Source organism: Staurois parvus, unplaced genomic scaffold (genome assembly GCF_062004578.1).
Source record: "Staurois parvus isolate SC_StPar_1 unplaced genomic scaffold, SC_StPar_1.0 ptg000262l, whole genome shotgun sequence".
Taxonomy (NCBI): domain Eukaryota; kingdom Metazoa; phylum Chordata; class Amphibia; order Anura; family Ranidae; genus Staurois; species Staurois parvus.
The window spans coordinates 8,960,233-8,979,798 of NW_028318058.1; the positions used below are offsets into that span (position 1 = coordinate 8,960,233).

At 42.7% G+C, this 19,566-nt stretch overlaps 1 protein-coding gene across 1 annotated transcript in view; it reads left to right on the forward strand.

Annotated features, from left to right (window-relative positions):
* Positions 1-19,566, forward strand: part of LOC149459387 (E3 SUMO-protein ligase RanBP2-like) — a gene marked incomplete at its 3' end in the record, with an annotated part of 153,268 nt that overhangs the window by 33,567 nt on the left and 100,135 nt on the right. The window contains exons 8-14 of the mRNA XM_089681224.1: positions 1,742-1,826; positions 2,524-2,733; positions 7,555-7,736; positions 9,791-9,963; positions 10,806-10,929; positions 11,019-11,180; positions 19,023-19,160. Of these exons, the coding sequence (XP_089537350.1) occupies positions 1,742-1,826; positions 2,524-2,733; positions 7,555-7,736; positions 9,791-9,963; positions 10,806-10,929; positions 11,019-11,180; positions 19,023-19,160 (1,074 nt within the window). The remainder of the gene's footprint in view (positions 1-1,741; positions 1,827-2,523; positions 2,734-7,554; positions 7,737-9,790; positions 9,964-10,805; positions 10,930-11,018; positions 11,181-19,022; positions 19,161-19,566) is intronic.

A 19,566-nucleotide genomic window follows, 5' to 3' on the forward strand; every position in this document is an offset into this window, starting at 1 on the left:
GGAAATCCTGCCAGTCACTTTAAGATGGCAGCATAACCCTATCCTAAATGGATATGAAGATGCCCTGTGTGATATACACTGCTCAAAAAAAATGAAAGGAACATTTTTTAATCAGAGTATAGCATCAAATCAAACTCCTGGGAAATTTGATCTGGTCAGTTAAGTAGCAGGGGGGTTGTTAATCAGTTTCAGCTGCTTTGTGGTGGTAATGAAATTAACAGGTGCACTATATTGGCAACAATGAGACCCCCAAAACAGGAATGGTTTTACAGGTGGAGGCCACTGATATTTTTTTCCCTGCTCATGTTTTCTGACTGGTTTTCACTAGTTTTTTCATTTGGCTAGGGTCAGTGTCACTACTGGTAGCATGAGGCGATACCTGGACCCTACAGAGGTTGCACAGGCACGCCAACTCCTCTAGGATGGTACATCAATACGTGCCATTGCCAGGAGGTTTGCTGTGTCTCCCAGCACAGTCTCAAGAGCATGGAGGAGATTCCAGGAGACAGGCAGTTATGACCCTGTCCAGCTCTCCTGGATGAGCACTGCCAGAGCCCTACAAAATGACCTGCAGAAGGCCACTAGTGTGAATGTCTGAACAAGCAATCAGAAACAGACTTCATGAGGGTGGCCTAAAAGCCCAACATCCTCTAGTGGGCCCTGTGCTCACTGCCCGGCACCATAGAGCTTGATTGGCATTTGCCATTGAACACCAGAATTGGCAGGTCCATCACTGGTGCCCTGTGATTTTCACAGATGAGAGCAGGTTCACTCTGAGCACGTCAGACGTGAAAGGGTCTGGAAAGGCCATGGAGAACGTCATGTTGCCTGTAACATCGTTCAGCATGACTGTTTTGATGATGTCAGTGATGGTCTGTGGAGGCATGTGCATGGAGTAACGCACAGATCTCTACAGGCTAGACAATGGCACCCTGACTGCCATTAGATATCGGGATGAAACCCCTGGACCCATTGTCCCTATGCTATAGTGCAGTGCATCCTGGCTTCCTCCTAGTGCGCGATAATGCCCGGCCTCATTTGGTGAGAGTATCCAGGCAGTTCCTGGAGCTTGAAGGAATTGATACCATTGAATGACCACCACACTCGCCTGACCTAAATGCAGTTGGACACCTCTGGGATATCATGTTTCAGTCCATCAGACGCCGTCAGGTTGCACCTCAGACTGCAGGAGCACAGTGATGCCCTGGTTCAGAGCTGGGAGGAAGTTCCCCAGGACACTATCCGTCGTCTCATTAGGAGCATGCCTGATGTTGTCAGGCATGCCTACAAGCATGTGGGGTCCATAGAAATTACTGTGTGCCATTCTGAGTTGCTGCATTGAAATTTCAGCAAAACGGACTAGCCTACTGCATCATTTTTTCATTTTGATTTTCGGGGTGTCTTTGAATTCAGTCCTCTGTAGGTTGATAATTTTTATTTCCATCAAACGATGGGACATCCTTACGTTCCTAACACATTACCCAGTCCATATCAGTGTAGATATCCAGCATGATATTTTTCCCCATTGAGATCTGATGTGGTTTGAAAGTATTTTAATTTTTTTGAGCAGTGTACTTCAAGAAAAGCATTTTACTGGTAAACCAAAAATCCCATCTTCCAATCCACCAGATGCCTTATATTATTTTAGCCACAATGTAAGACCTCAGGAAGATAATTGCGTCTGATACCTCTGCTCTGCTTTCGGATAAGCATATTTACTTTTTAAAGCATATGTTTTTAGGTGCCATGGAATAAACAAGTTAAAAGAGATGAGAATTCACAAAATATTCTTGAAGGTCTGGCGTGTGATCGACAAAGCCAATCAGGTAATCTAGATAGATTTTTGGTAACATGTCTTTGCTTGGCTCCTTTTATTTTTCTTTCTAAAATGGGGTGCCTCCAAACTGTCCATAATTTTAAAAGAGCACCGCATTCTAAAATGTGAAAAGCTATGTGACCCCAGCACTGATGGAGAAGGGCAGGGGAGGGTCAAACTAGGATGCTGTGCAGGCAGCTGACATCCTCCTTCTCAAATGATGTCATTAGTTGTCAGGATGCTGACACTAGAAGGTTGTAATGGTGCATAATGAAAACCTGTGGCTTTGTGTAACTATAAGGCAGGCTTTTTCCATCGCTGGCTTTTATACAAATTTTGGGCAATTTTCTAGATATTTTGCCAAGGCACCCTGGTTGAGAGAGGCTGCTGTAGCTATGTGTGCTTTTTGGGGATAAGTTGCAGTGATGGAAGTGATCTGGGTATACACAGATTTAATGATTGATTTTCCTCAGCACTTATGCACACATCTTGCCCCCCACACCTTTACCACACATCATGGTGCTCAGAAAAAATGCAAGTATTCCAGCTGTGGAACTCAATTGACTTTTCTGTAAGCTATATATATTATGTAGTTTAGAACACTTTGTTTCAAACTTTTGTCATTTATCTTATTTGGGAACTTGTAAATTGCTAACATATTTAAGACCGTATAGTCACAACAACTTTCTTATATTTTACTTCAACAGGACACTTGCTCTTGAGTCTAAGCCACGGCAAGGACAATTTTCTCAAAGATGTCATCGAGACTTTTGCGAACGTAAAAGGTCAAAGTAGTTTGCTGCAAATGTTGTTTGAAAATGATCTGTCAATGGATGCATCTTTTCTGGGTACAGATGACATAAGCAACATAAGCTGTCAGATCCCAGATCTGAACGAACTACATCGATATGACCATGGTAAGGTTTCATAACATATTTCCACTCTTAAGGGGATAGTCAAATTGGGGCCCCATGCAGATGGCGCTGTCGAGCTGCAGTGCATCCCTCCTGGTGTTACAGAAACCGCAAGAGAGACAGATGCAGCATCCAATCCTGCTGCTGCAGCCTGCTAGTCTATGGCAGGCTGTGGTTGAATAGGGCTGAATGCTGTACCGAGTGGTACCTGTGGTCTGTGGGATCATTCCGAAGTTCATTGGGCTCTAAACACGGGTACCACTCGGTACAGTGTTCAGACTCATCCAGGCGCAGCCTGCCATAAACAGACTGCCATAGTGGTGCTGAACGCTATACCTTTCCCTCCTGGGTATATTAAAATGCTAAACAGCTGTGTGCAAGTGGACTAAATGGCTTTTTCTGTCTGTCCATTCAGAATACAATTATGACTGTTGGATCAATTGTATTCTGTTTGAATAGAGCCACAAAACGGCAGGTAAATGTGTATTTATTATTATTTTTTTTGTTGCAGGAGCCTGTAATGCATTGCACCAGCGATCTACTGATCTCTTGCAGGTCTCCTGCAGATCTGTCAGAATGTACAGGCAAGCAGATACACTGACGGAAAGATTCAATGAACTACCATGGCACTCCACAGCGCTATGGTAGTTCATTGAGGACTCTAATCTGTCTAAGGCTGTTGGGACTTGTAGTTTCTCATTCACAGAGGACTGTGAATGAGAGACGTGGCCAGGTGGGTGGTGCCTACATGGCTGCATCTTTTTAAAATTTTGACAATTAACGGGGGAGAGAGGATCCCTCACTAGCTGTCCAAGCGGGGGGTGCGGGAGGAGGCGGGGCGGTGGTTTCATAACATGTTACACCCTGAATATGGGTGTAACATGTTATGAAAGGTAATGTTATCCTTTTAAACTTTTCCATCATCTCATATATGCAGCCCTGTGTAAACCTCTTACTGTTATGAGAGTGCACTCCCTGCGCAGTAGCTGGCGGTGATCGGTAAGCTCCCGATAGATACTTGCATTTGGGAGCTTTCCAATCATATGACAGCTGATCAGTGGTCACGTTACCCAAATGCCCTCCTTGCTTTTAGAATGTTTAAAGGGCCAGGAGGTGATCGTCAGGAAGCGGTTAATCAGACTAAACTTGAGAGCTAATGGGCAGCTTATTCAGTTGACAAATTAGCAGATGTAGCAGAGGTGAAACTTCGGCCTTTTCACTATTGCTTTCTACTTCTAGATTCAAAGTTAGGTCCCTGTATGAATTTGGCAATAGCACTAAAACATTCTCTGGGACTGCAGGTTGCAGCAGAGTGTTGCTTTTGGGACTGTTTGCAGCAAGTTTAAATAGGGACCACGCAACATTTCTTTATTGTTGTACTGGGGCACTGGCAGATTTAAAGGGGTCTAATCTCCTAGGGAAACCAGCTCTCTGGTGTTTAGTCAGTGTCCCTTACACTGCCAGCAAGCTATGTCTCACCGGCACAGAGAGGATGTATGAGTGAGCTGTCATGAATACCTTTCTCAGGTATGGAGGAACTTGGATGCAGCTCCCCCATACAGCGTATTCCCTGGTGGTCATAGTGTTCTTTGTGGATCAGACACTCTCCACCTATCTGGTACTTCCAGTACTTTAGGGACACCTTTCTCCAGTATTTTTGTGTCAAAGGAGGAATCCCCATCTGCCATAGCTGGTTTACAGCACCAGCTTTCTGCAATGCTTTCTGGGTTGGACCGCCTTGGTTCCAAGTGGAAGCATTCCCCCTCCCCTCCCTCCACATTAACGGCAGATGATTTAGTTGAGGGTGAGTTTTAAGAAGACCAGAATGCACTGGTAGATGGAGGCACAGCAAAACTCTCATCAGAGGATTCGACTCCTGAAGGAATCCCAGGGTCAGGGTTTACCTAAGACCCAAAGGCCTTTGCCTGTTTTCTTGCATAAGTTGTTATTCGGACCAGTTTGAAGCTGCCTCTTTCCGAGTTCTCCACTCCAAAGGTTACAGGATTTGGATTGTGTGTCTGCCACAATCTCAAACCTTCCCTGTATATCCTCCTTTTAAAGGATGTTTTGTATTCTTACTAGACTCATCCTGACAAGATGCTCATTCTGACGAAAAGGTTCACTCAGCAGTCCTCCATTGGGAATGTGTTTACTATGAAATTTAGTATGCCTTTGGTGGATTCCAGTGGAAATGGTCCTCTCCATTTAGGGATGCCTTGGACAAACATCTGGAGGCTTTATTCAAGGCCTCATTTTGTGCTGGTGGGCATCAGCAATTTCAGCTTTTGACATGTATCTGACTGGGCTTCATTAATGACGAGAGAGAGGAAGAGACTGAATAGAGCCAAAACCTGGAGTGTTTGGATGATTACATCCAAATGGTGACTGCGTAAGAAGACTCTGTTGTCGCTGAAAAGGAAGGAAAAGCCTATGGTTCAAAAACCGACTGCTCCTCCTTTCAGAAAGTGTTCTTTTTGCCAATCTCAGGCCTCAGGCTCCAAGCCCAAAAAGCCAGTCCTAGTTATACAAGAAGCCATGGACTTCAAATTCCTCTAAGCCAAGGAACAAGTTCTCTTCACACTCGATCAGGTGGGGGGATGTTTACAGCCATCCGTGGAGCTGTGGCAACAGAAGATAGTGCACAGCGTAGTGGCGTGTGGCTACAAGCTGGAATTTCAGAGCCTTCCCCCCTCTGCACTTCATATTTTTAAATTTTTCTTTGAATCTCTTTTGCAAGCGTTTGATCAATTGTCTTAAGGAGTTGTTACCTCAAAGAGGTGAAAGGTTTCATGGTCTCTGCTCAAACCTCTTCACATTTTCAAAACTGAATGGTGATGTTCATCCTATCTTGAACCTCAAGAGTCAAGTTTCTACAGGTGCAGAAGTTTCAAATGCATCTGTGCCATCTGTGGTGGCCTCTCTCCAACAGGGAGATTTCTTGGCATCAGTTATTATCTTTCCATATTAAAGGTTTCTGTTGTTTGTGGATGAGGACCACCACTTCCAGATTCTGCCCCTGCTTTTTGGCCTGTCTACTGCTGCTAGAGTATTCACCAAGGTCCTGGCTCTGGTTCTGTGGCTCTTGTGTACCTGGGTGTCTCCATTTATTGGATATCTGGACAACTTGCTTCTGTTGCATCAATGCTCGTTGCTTCAAACCTGAAATATGGTTGCCTCCTTTATGGTGGTACCGTTTGCACAGGTTCATTCCAGGCTGTTTCAATGAAATATCTTGGTGGCATGAGACAAGAGGATGCAGTCTTTGATTCCCAGATGCTTTTACTCCCCAGCGTGAGATCATCTCTGTACTGGTGGATCTCCCCATAAATCCTGGAAATAGGAAAATTGTTTCTCACTCTAGCATGGTTGGTCTTTATGATGGATGCCTGCTTTGTGGACTGGGGTCGAGTTTTGAACTGTCTTTCAGTCCAGGGAACTTGGCCTTTCAGTCCAGGGAACAGGTTGCTTATCAACAATCTTACCTTTGAGGGTAAATCACCTGCCCTGGTACATTGGTCAGCTAAAGGGCTTCCCTATAAGGGTTAATTTTGGCAATGCCACAGCTGTGGTGTACATAAATCAAGGTGGATCCAGAAGTCTGGCGTCCCAGAGGTAGATCTCATCCATCTTTAATGGAGCTCCATGTTCTCATGTTGTTCCCGATCCCAAGCGTGAGAAATTGACGATGAGTTTCTTCTTCAGCAGTTAACTGTCTTCAGAGTAGTGGGCTCTTCACCTAGAGGTATTTAAGGCACCATGCCGCTGGTGGTGAACCCCAGATGTGGATTCTTTGGCATACAGGTTCAGTGTCAAGGTGGGCAGGTTTGTCTCCAGAATCAGAGATGCTCAAGCATTTGCATTGGATGTTCTAGTGACACTGTGGAACTGGTTCTCCCTAATATATACCTTACTGTCATTAAGGCTTCTACCTCATCTGCTTCCCAGGATTCAAGTAGAAGGAATTCTGGCGATTCTGATTGCTGTGGCCTTGACCAGGAGACCTTGATACTCTGAAATTGTGAACTTGTCAATCCTTCTGGAACAACCCAACCTACTGTCGCAAGGTCTGATTTTCCATCCTTGTATAGAGTCACTGGCTTTTATAGCATGGTTGATGAAGCCAGGGTCCTAAAGTACAGGGGAGTCTCCTGATTCGGTCATTTTTACCCTGCTGAAGACTAGGAAGGAATCTTCCAAGAAGATTTACAAACTCACTTGCAAGTCTTATTGACTTACAAGTCAGACTCAGGGTTTTCAGTATGTTGTTGGCTGCATCCTAGCATTTATCTAGTCTGGTATTGATTTGTGACTGGCCTTATGTATGATCAGAGGTCAAATTTCAGCCTTGGTGGCTTTTTTTTTTCAGAAATAGATTACCTCATGCTCTTTTTGGTGCAACCCTTTGTGCAAGGTATAAAACACATTATATCCACCTATCCACCATATACATCCACCGGATAAGACTCCGTGGGTTCTCAACTTCATAATTTCTGTATTGGAGAAACCTCCATTTGAACTCATCTGGGATATTCCTTTAGTCTTTATGACTTGGACGGTTATTTTGCTAATTGCCATAACTTCAACTTGCAAAGTTTCAGAATTGGCTGCTTTTTCCGGTTTCCTGCTCCAGCATGACAAGCTTCTGTTTCTGCCTCATCTGTCCTTTTTACCTAAGATGCAAATGCATGAAGGTAAGAAAAAAAAAAAAACTTGAGTCTTTAGAACCACTTTAAATAAAATTGAGAAATGCATTACACATCTCTGGAATTCAGTTGCTATTCCTTGAAATGTAAATGTTGACTATTTTTTTTTTTTTTTTCCTAGGTGCCATTCGTATGCACAATGGAGAATTGCAGCACTTAACCTGGCTTGGTCTGCAGTGGCACTTCATGTTTTCACTGCCAAACCTTCGTAAGTGGCTTAAGCAGCTTTTCCCTCGGGTACCTCAGGAAACTTCAAAGCTTGAATCCAACAATCCAGAATCTATATGTATTCTTGATCTGGAGGTATGTTTCCTGTTTTTGAATGCTAATTGATTTCAGATTTGATCAATCTGTGTTTGATAAAGATTTTTAAAGAGAGGTTTTTCAGAGAGACAACGGCTTCTATTACTGCTACTGTCCTCCTTACGGTCTATGGCTTCAATACTTTGTGTCTTTTACTAGAAACAAGCATGCAGGTTAGGAAGTTACACAATTCATGACAAGCATAGTAGCTCTATGTTAGTGGTCCTTAAAAGAGAATTATGGGATTTAAAGAAGAAAAAAATAAACCCATCATACTGCCCTAGGTGAATGCAGCGTCAGTCCCCTGACTCTTCTAAGACTTAAAACTGAGTGATTAAAGACCGCTGATTGCCACTGCTAGTCACCAGCTCTTTGATCTGCCCCTCTAGTGCTCACCGGTGTCCTGGGCTAGGGAGGAGCGGGAGTGGCTGGCTCAGGTTTTCAACAGCGTGCTGACAGGCTGAGCTAGCTGCTGGTCAGGCAAAGCCCGCTGTTGGCTGAATATGGGTTTCAGGGGTGCAGGATTTGTGACCCACAGATGTAGTTCTAAAAGAGCTTAGGCCCTTCCTCTGCTTTTAAACCTAGTTAGAAGGAAGAAAACTGATAACTGCAGCCCCCATGTCTCTCAGAAAAAGTTTACGATAAAGGATAAGTTCCCCTTTGAGAACATGAACCGTTTTTAGGGTGGAACATGTAACATATTCCCTTAGCTGCATCTGCACCCGCCGCCGCCCCCCCTCCCTCTGACATATACTATCTGTCAGATTTGACATGGACTTCCGTGAATGAATGAACTGCAAGTCCCAACAGCCTTAGTGGCTGTAGGCTTGTAGTTTTCAGTGAACTACCACAGCACTGTGGAGCTCCGTGGTAGTTCATTCAAGCTTCCTGTCAGAATATCTGCTTGGCTGTACATCCCATACGACAAGCAGATATTCTGACAGGTCTGCAGGAGAAATGCATGGCATCAGCGACAGCGATCTACTGATCACTGGTGCAATGCTTTCCAGGCTCCTGTAGACAAAAATAATAAATGCACATTTTTATACCTGCAAAAAAATGTGCATTTATTATTTTTGGCCAAATGGTGAACTTATCCTTTTAAGGCAGAACAGCCACATGAGAAGAGGAAGGCAGGAGGAAGGAAATTAAACTGGCACAACACTGTGTATAATCAGTTAGTCCTTTATTTTAAAGCAAAACTTCACTCTCTCAATGAACATTGACTATTTTTAATCCTTATGCTGCTAGCATTAGTAAATAAAGTATATCATTCACCTAAACTTTTTTTTTTTATATTTCTTCAATTACCTACTGGTTTCCAGGCGTAGGCAAATGATGTCATGCATCCCAGGAGTCTTCAGGGGAGGGGGTATTTTCTTAGCCAAGCACACCCTCCTGCCTGCATGCCTGAGCTAAGGGCAGACTGGTTCCAGGAAGTAAATGCTGCATGAATCATCTACCCTTACTTAAGATGGCCACAGCTAGAAATACTAGGGGGTGTTTTTCGTAGTGATTTCTTGACAAAATAAAGCATGGAGACATGGATGGACTGGAAAGTTTGCTTTGAATATTAAGAATGAATTATATAGTGTTTTTGGATTTGTGGTTATCAGATGCAGTGTAGTTCTGCTTTAAGTGCAGAACAATGCAGTGTAAGCTTGTTTGCATGCACATGTCGTGATGTGTTTACCTTTTGGTAATGCTCAAGACTCTTTTGCTTAAAATCCTGATGTTGAGGAAATACTGGTTTGTTTGTTTTTTTGTTTTTACCATGGCTATATGAAGCTACATATATAAATATACCTATTTAGGTGTCTAAAATGCCCATGTAGATGCTTCTAAGAGTCTTTACATGCTATGTTTATGTATTCAGAGTTGGAATAAAACATGTAAATGGTTCTGTAGTGGAAATGTCAGCTGTTGGGGAGCCCAAAGTAAAGTCATTCTTCTATAGCCAGGCCAGATATTATTTGGATATGTTACTCATTGAGGAATGAAACTTTGACCCGTTAAACCATAGAAAACTGCTAACAGTTTTTCTTTGCTTTTAGGTATTTTTACTAGCAGTTATCTACACAAGCCACCTTCAGTTGCAAAATAATTATTCATCAAATGACTGCTATCAGCCTCGTTGCTTACCTATGCCGATCTGCAAGCAGCTTTTTACAGACAAACAGGGATCATGGTGGGATGCGGTCTACAGCCTTATTCATAAAACAGCCCAGTGAGTTACGTGTGTGTATGTTTTTGTACTGTCTTTGTTGCAAACTTTCTTCTATATTAACCTGCGCTCCACCGGGCCAATTCTGAAATTTCTCTCCTACATATAAAAATCAGTATTTTTTTGCTAGAAAATTACTTGGAATCTCCGAAGATGATGTTACGCCACAAACAGATGCCTAACATGTCTTTTATATTGCGTATGCCCTTGGAATGGCACCGAACTACAGTATTTCAAAATCTCCATGGGCGACGCTTTAAAGCCTTTACAGATTACCAGTTTAGGGTTACATAGGAAGTCTTGAACTTAAATTATTGCTCTCCCTCTGACGTTCGCGATGAAGTGGTTAAAGTGACGCTAAACCCTAGTTTAACAAAATCCTATTAAAGCATGTATGTTTTTTTAACTCGCACAAAAAACTAGCTTCTGTTGCTTTCTGCTCCTCCAAATCTCCAAATTCTTTTTTTTTTTTTTTCTTTATTAGACGTCGTGTTAGAGGGTGACTGCTTTTGTTCTCCATGGCACCACTGTCTGTACAAATGTAGCCACCCGCTTGCTTGCTCCCAAGATGGACTATAGACTGGGGTTTTTAGAGTGCACACGACTGCAACGAATTTCCACTGCTTGTTCAAAAAAAAAAAAAATGGAAGAAGGGGGGGGGGGGGGGGTCAGGAGCTAATGAAAAACTTTACAAGGAGGCAGAAAAACACACAGTAAAAAAACATTTTCATTAAAATAGATAACAGGGCCGTTAAGTAATGGATAATGTGTATGAAGTATTTTTATAAATAAGCATATCATTTAGTGTCACCGTAAACCTTTCTAAATTACATTTCTATATCCAGGGCTGGATCTTCAGCTAAACTTCGGCTTGTGATTCAGCATGAGCTTAATACACTGCGAGCGTTGGAAAAGCATGGTTTGCAGCCTGCCCTTCTCATACATTGGTCAAGGAGTCTCAGCACTACTGTAAGTGTATGCTTTGAATAACTGCATATAATATTTGAACCAATAAAACAAGTTGCATTGCACAACATAACTTGTTTCTGTTACTGCAGGGGAACAGTTTGAATTCCTTCTATGATCAGAGGGATTATATGGTCCGATGTATCCACTACTGGAAGAAAGTATTGCCACTGCTAGATGTGATTAGACAGAAGAAAAGCATACCTGAGCCAATTGACCCACTCTTCAAACATTTCCACAGCAAAGATATTAAGGTATTGGTTAATTACACTGTTTTTGTGTAATTTTTCGGTATAGCTTCAGATTTACAAAATGTGGTACATCCTCTCTTGAACTGCATGATAAAAATCCTGCAGCCTGCTTTTCCTAAAAATTAGTGATATCGCTTTGTTGCCATGTCTTCATAAAGCTTTGTTGATTTATACTTTTTTTTTTTTTTTTTCCCCTTAAATTCATCTGCCAAAAATAGTTTAAAGTGAACTTTTGTGTACACAAGACCTCAAAAAGCTTAGCTCCACTCAAAAGGGGAAGTTCCGCTTTAAGGCTTTGTCCCCCGTTAAGGATTGGCACCTTTGGGGAGCAGCGGGTCTCCAAATTCCCACTTCCACTGTAAAAGTACACTAAAATCATTAGTAGGCACAAATGCAACAAAATTCCTGCTAAAGCTTTGTTTATGAATATGGTATTGGCCGCCCATGTTACTCTATGGGGAACGCAGCTATATCAACACAGCCACAGGTCCTAATTTGACAGGCATGTGGGTGCAGGTGTATGGCCCTGAACAAAGACAGTGTTCATTCAGGGTCACTCACCTATACCTGCACACCTGTCAGTTTAGGGCCTGTGGTTGTTTTTGTACATCCACTGTGACCTCTTCACTTATTCACACAGCCAGAGCACCTAGGACTCTTTCACACGTGAAGTTGGGGAGCAGTAAAAACCCCATGTTTGAGCTGCTCTTTTACCACCCACCAACAGCTACCCCTTTAAGTTTCGCAAGAAATGACAGAAATAATATACCAATCAAGCAAGACCTGTTCAATGAATAGTGCTGCTCTGCAAAGTACACAGTTGCGGTGTGCTATTGTGGAGTTACAGCAGGAAGTGATGAGGCAATATGTCTCCTTGCTTTTTGATAAGGGCTCTCTGAAGAGCAATCTAAATGCTGATTGCTCTTCAGATAGCAAAGCACAAGTAAGAGTGCTTAATTTTATTTTTAATTATTTTATAGAAATGTTTTTTTTTTGTTTTTTTTAATTAAACTGCCTTGTTAAAGGGATTTGGTGAAATATCAGGGGTCTTGCAAGACTGCCACCTAGCCTTCCATGCACTCTAAAACTGGTCATAGATGGAACAAAATTTGGTCAGTTCAGTGGTGACGGGCCAAATACGTGTATAGCCAGCTTAAAGCAGTAGCGAAGTCCAAAAAAAAACAAAAACCTTCCCCCTGCAAGATAAGGGCATAATGTGCTAGTGTGCATTCCATACAAGCACATTATGAAAGATTTGCCTTAAAATGAAGCTCTCCCGCAGCGCACTGCCACCGCTGATGAGGCTTCCATTTTCAACTGGTCTTTTTTCCAGGTCGGTGGGCTCCAGGCATTTGAATGGCCAAGCCACAATGATGTCACTTCCACACGTGCACAGGAGCCACAATCTCAGCACAGTGCACAATGCGCATGCACCAGAACAGTCACCAGCTGCAGAAATAGTGAATTTCTCTTAAACGGTGCATGTTTAGGAGATATTACTTTTACCTACATTATTATTATTACTATTTATTATAAGCTTACCTGTAGGTACAAATCATCAAGCGGCGTTTACCACCTCTTTAAGTTTGACTGGATGACTGTTCAGGCTGATGCTGCCTTTTGGTTGTAAGCTGCTGTTTGCTAATAATTAAAAAAATATATACACTGCTCGAAAAAATTAAAGGGACACTTTTTAATCAGAGTATAGCATCAAGTCAATTAACCACTTGCCCTCCTGAGGATTTACCCCCTTCCTGACCAGGCCATTTTTTGCTTTACGGAGCTGCGTTACTTTAACTGTCAATTGCACGGTCATGCAAGGCTGCACCTAAATGAAATTTATTAATTTTTTTTCCCACGAATTGTGTTTTCTTTTGGTGGTATTTGATCGCCTGTGTGTTTTTATTTTTTGCGTGTTAAAAAAAAAAAAGACTGACAATTTTGAGAAAAAAACAATATTTTTGCCTTTTTGCTATTAAACATGTCCAGTAAAAAAAATTAAATTTTGCCATAAATTTAGGCCAAAATTTATTCTGCTACATGTCTTTGCTAGCAAAAAATCCCAATACATGTAAATTAATTGGTTTACGTGAAAGTTACAGCATTTACAAATGGTGGTATGTATACTGGGATTTTTAATAAAAAAATTTTTTTTTTATACTAGTAATGGCGTCGATCAGCGACTAATAGCGGGACTGTTGCCGACATTCTGACACTGTGGAGAACTGACTTGGTGCCACTTACATCCCCAGTGACACCAGTAACAGTGATCAGTGCTGAAAAAAAAAAAAAGCACTGATACTGTACTAATGGCACTGGGCATAAAGGGGCTAACATGAGGGGCGATCAAAGGGTTAATTGTGTGCAGGGAGTGTTTTACTAGGGAGCAGTGTCTGTGTACCTCACTGTAAGCACACTGCTTTGGATGGCTGTGCTCTGCACAGCCATCCAAAGCAATGTGGCCAAGCTGACAGGGAGGAGAACTGGTAGTAAACAAAACCGTTCTCCTCCCCATTGCAGATCTTCAGTAGTCACTGTGCGCCGGCAAGCAATCACCGGCCGGGACCCGGTGATTGATTGCGGCGTGGGTAGGGCAAAATCACGTGTGTGTGTATGATTTTGCGCTCCCTTGCCACATGGAGGAGATTCCAGGAGACAGGCAGTTACTCTAGGATTGCTGGACAGGACCTTAGAAGGTCCTTGACCCATCAGCAGGACCGATATCTGCTCCTTTGTGCAAGGAGGAACAGAATGAGCACTGCCAGAGCCCTACAAAATGACCTCCAGCAGGCCGCTGGTGTGTATATCTCTAACCAAACAATTAGAAACAGACTTCATGAGGGTGGCCTGTGGGCCCTGTACTCACTGCCCGGCTCTATGGAGTTCGATTGGCATTTGCCATTGAACACCAGAATTGTCAGGTCCTCACTGGCATCCTGTGCTTTTCACAGTTGAGAGCAGGTTCACTCTGAGAACATGTGACTGAAGTGAAAGGGTCTGTAGAAGCCATGGAGAACATTATGCTGTCTGTAACATCGTTCAGCATGGCCGTTTTGGTGGTGGGTCAGTGATGGTCTGGGGAGGCATATCTATGGAGGGAGACACAGACCTCTACAGGCTAGACCAGGGGTGGGCAAACTTTTTGACTTGAGGGCCGCAATGGGTTCATATATTAGACCCGGGGGCCGGACCAAGAGTAGATGAATGATGTGTATGTGTCATCCATAGTAAGTATAGTAATATTCCCCCATAGTAAGCATAGTAATTAATCCCCCATATAGTAATTCATCCCCCATATAGTAATTCATCCCCCATATAGTAATTCATCCCCCATATAGTAATTCATCCCACATATAGTAATTCATCCCCCATAGTAATTCATCCCCCATAGTAATTCATCCCCCATAGTAATTCATCCCCCATATAGTAATTCATCCCCCATAGTGTAATTCATCCCCCCTATAGTAATTCATCCCCCCTATAGTAATTCATTCCCCATATTAATTCATCCCCCATATTAAGTCCCCAAGTCCCCCCTGTGTCAATTCACTTACCTTTGCTCCGCGCGTTCCTCTCGCCGTGTTCCCGCGCCGTTCCGGTGTAGCATGAAAATCTGTCTCCTATGAGGATCTGTCCCCCTCGACGTATCTGCGCATGTGCCAGTTTCAGGCATTAGCAGCCGATCGGCGATCTCCGGCACATGCGCAGATACGTCGAGGGGGACAGATCCTCATAGGAGACAGATTTTCATACTACACCGGAACGGCGCGGGAACACAGCGAGAGGTCTTCAGGGCGGACTGTGAGAGGAGCCTAGCGGGAGCCTAGCTCCGTGGGCCGGATTAAAAGGTCCGCCGGGCCGTAGTTTGCCCATTGCTGGGCTAGACAATGGTACTCTGACTGCCATTCGGTATTGGGATGAAATCCTTGGACCCATGTCAGACCCCCATGCTGGTGCAGTGGGTCCTGGGTTCTTCCTGGTGCACGACAATACCAGGCCTCATGTGGCGAGAGTATGCAGGCAGTTCCTGGAAGATGGAGTTGATACCATTGCATGGTCCTCACACTCGCCTGACCTAAATACAATAGAACACCTCTGGGATATCCTGTTTCGGTCTATCCGATGCTGCCAGATTGCACATCAGATTGTCCAGGAGCTCAGTGAAGCCCTGGTACAGATCTGGGAGGAAATACCCCAGGACACTATTCTTCGTTTCAGGAGCATGCCCCAATGTTGTCAGACATGCATACAAGCACGTGGGGGCCATACAAACTACTGAGTACCATTTTGAGTTGCTGCAATGAAATTTCAGCAAAATGGACTAGCCTGCTTCATAATTTTTTCAATTTGATTTTTGGAGTGTCTTTGAATTCAGTCCTCTGTAGGTTGATAATTTTCGTTTCCATCAAACGATGGGGCATCCTTATGTTCATAACACATTACCCAGTCCATATCAGTATAGATATCCAGCATAATATTTTTCCCCATTGAGATCTGATGCGTTTTCAAAGTGTTACTTTAATTTTTTTGGAGCAGTGTATAATATATTAAATATAATTGCTTTTTTTTTTTTTTATTTATGTGGGTTCGCATCTGAATCTGCCTGCATCTGAACTGTATGAAAAATAAAATGGGATTTTTGACTTGCCTGAAAGAACAGTTTTTGGAGTACAGTTCAAGGCACAGGTGATGGCCTGTGCCATGAACTGTACTCCAAAAAAACTGATTTTTCAGGCAAGTAAAAAATCCCATATTCTCTTTCATGCAGGCCTCCCATCTTTTTGCTTGCTAAATAACTGAGGTTTGCTGGGAGCATGATGTGTTATATGGGGGTCTTCAGCTTTATTGTCCCTAGCCAGTTACTTGAAGATTTATAATTTAGTTGTCTCTGAATCTGCCTATATCTCATACTGTATTGCAAGAAAAAAATGTTAAGGTAAGTGAAAAAAAATCCTAATTTTCAGAGTTCAAGCCTAAAAAAAATCTCCTTTCACGTTTGATTTCTGCCTGCGAATTATCTCTCTCCACAGCTTCTAGAATTCCCTGCGTGCCTTGCAATGTCTCCTCTGTATTTTCATCTTTTACTTTACATCAGCCCATGTACCGCTCACCTTCCCCCCCCTCCTCCCCGGTGTCCCTTTTATCTACTAACTCTCTATTTTCTCTTCTAACTAGCTGCCACTCCTCCTTCTCAAAAGTACATGACTCTCCCTCCTGCACTTCCCATCCCGGTAACTCCAGTCTCTGCAGTCCAAATTTATCGCAGAAATCTTTCATGTCTTCAGGAAATCTTAACAATGCTGTGACTCCATCCGATTAGACATGCTGCACGTCCCCATCTGTATTGCACATTATTTTTTTCAGCTATTCCAATAAAGGTTTTAATGACCTTTTTCTTCTCAAAGTCCCAACTGCTAGATCTGCAAATATTTCGATATTTTTCCCTCCATATGAGATATTTGTTCTTCCTTTAATCTTTTTCCATATCGTATCTTTGTCTCTATAATTATGGAGTTTAACAATTATGTCTTGATTTTTCAAAGCCTTTTTCTTGTTGAGACTTCCCAATCCTTAACACTTCATCCAGTTTAAATATCTCCTCTCCAGCTCCATCCATTATAGAGTTCAAAATTTTGCCAGTTATCTCCTTTAAATCTTCCCCCTGTAACGGCTCTGGGACTCCTCTTATTTTAAGATTGTTTCTCTTTTCCCTATTTTCTTGATCCTCCATCATATAAAGCACTCTTTTTTGTTCTTTCCTGGTGTCTATTATCCATTTCTCTAATTTTGGAATTATTTGGGCATGATTTTTTTTTTTTTTTTTTCTATTTCAATGGTTTTTATTAAATTTTAAACAGTATAAACAGAGGCAATAAAACATGCCCACGCAGGGGCTATTAATTGCACAGATAAACAATATGCAAAATAAAAAAAAGGAAAAACCATGCTCTAATGCCAACAGGGCAAAAGGTACGCCCACGCAGGGGCTATCAATGGCACATAAGTTACAAAACAGTAATGTAACTGGTTATAACAACTAAATGCAGCTGCCCAGTCACACCAAAAACAGAGAGAGAGAGAAAAAAGAAAAGAGAGAAAGAAAAGAAAGGGAAAAAAAAAGGGGGTGGGGGCAAAGAGCAGGGATTCAAGAGCGCCAATACCGAACGCCATTACATCCCCAGACTAGCCGGGGGGAGTGAGGGAAGGGCATATTGCAACCACGGCTCCCATATTTTCAAAAATTTACGTTGGGAGTCGTTGCGGATACTCGACATCTGTTCGTTGAGCATCATAGTGGTCATACGATCCCGCACCCCCTGAAGAGGGACAAACGGACTCTTCCAGGCCTGAGCAATTGTTCTAGTGGCGGATAAAAACAGATAGGAAGCCAACTTCTGCTGGTGAGCTAAGAGGTGGGCATGATTTTTAACCTTTTCCTCCGTTTCTTCCACTCTAGTCAACAACTGCCCCATTTCTTTCCGAAATTGTCCCCATCTCTTGCTTTATTGATTTTTCCAAATTTTTAAACATCTCCGCCATTTCCTTTTTATTTGGAATTTGTAGATCTTTTTCAGTTTCCATTCCTTCCATTGATTGCTGTCTATTATTAACCGTTCCCAGGGATAATCTCGGGCTATTATCCAAACTTATTTCCAGTTCATTCTTTTCACTTACTCCCTGAGATCTTTCTGGGGTCAAATTACCCTGCGACGTATACTTCTTAACCGTGCCAGTTTGGGAATTCTTGGGCCCACTCCCTTTTTAATATTTTTGCCTTTCATGTTCCTTTTGGGATATTTTTTTTTTCTTTAAAAAAAAAACTCATCTTTTTCCACACCTTCAGACCCTTCAGACCCTCTCTAGGAATCCCCTATTTCCTTGTCTGAATTAAGTGTCGAATTCAGTATATTCTGATACAGTCAAAAAAAAAGGGAAAATCTCCAGTACCTAAGGAGACCCGCGGTTCTCACTCACCCTCCACCATGGAGCGGCCTCAGTTTGCAGTCTTTCTTATCTGGCCTCCTATATCTGCGTCCTCTCCTTAGGGGATTCCTGTTAGGTCCATTTTGCTTGTCCTTCAGTTTCTTCGAGTTCCCTGGGGACAGGTTGTAGCTGAGAAGCCGGCCGGCCTCTCCTTTCAGCGCTCCTCCGCGGCCGCCCACGTGGTCACGCCGCTTCTCTCGTCGCCTGGCAACCCTGTCCTTCCTCCGGAGTTACCACGAGAGGACCCCTGGAAAACCGGAGCCTCGCCACCTCACGACGGGCAAGCCGCCGCACTGTCTCCGGGAAACCCCTTCCAGGCAAGTGAGTCTCTGTCCGCCCTCCAGCACAGCTAGCTAGATTGTTGGGACCCCATAGGGAGGATTACCGGGGGAGGCTAACGGGGAGTGCTTACTCCACACTCTCCCGTGCCGCCATGTTCAGGCCCCTCCCTCTCGTCTCTCCTCCTTCTAACCACAGACACTTTTTAATTTATTTTTTTTACTCTTACTGACCACTTAGCCTGAATAATTGTTTACTCCCAGTGCTCCTGGAGCATTTTCAACTTCGACTGACCAGTCTGACCCCCCTAAATTCTAAATGCCAGTAAACTGGCCCTTTGCTTGGAAAGTTTAGAGACCATTTGTCTACAACATCCAGTAAGGATCATTGAGAATTTAATGTCATTAAAAAGAACTGTTCAATGCTTATACTGAAGGCCCATTCTTGCTTACTTATATTGGACGGTAACCAGTCAGTCATTACAAAGTGAAATAACAATCTGTTATTCCCTTATCTGTGATGTGACCTATTGGCGAGTGCTATAAGCCACAAATGTCAATATATTTAATTTGTTTTATCTAGTTGTCTGAAGTAAGAGATCTGGAAGATGAAGCTGGCATTGCATTTGCCAAAATGGATATTTTTGAGGGAAAGAATGATGATGCTATACTAGCTTTGGAAGCCATTAGGAGTGTTGATTCTTACTGGAATCTTGCATTGGTATGTATGTGTATTGTCCACACACTTCCTAGCCATGTTTGAATATAGTCAATAAACCTTTCTCCCGGTTCTTTGTATATAGAATTGTTTAAAAGCCTTGCTGCAGAATTTGAACATTGTATAATCGGAAAAAAACTCCTGTCCAGACAAAAACTCCTAATTTTCTAATAGCTAGAGTGAGTTATTTCTTATATATGTTTCACATTTAGGAATTTAAGACTCAAGTAATCATTTTAGACCCATAGTAATCTTTTAGACTCCACATTGTCTCTTAAAATATTTCCTTTGTATGATGAGGTCAATGTATTTGTAAAAATATACTTTGTACAATAAAATAGATTTTGCTAGATTGACAATTTGAGAGACACCGTAGACTGAAACTTAAAAATGGAAGTTTGGGTTTGCA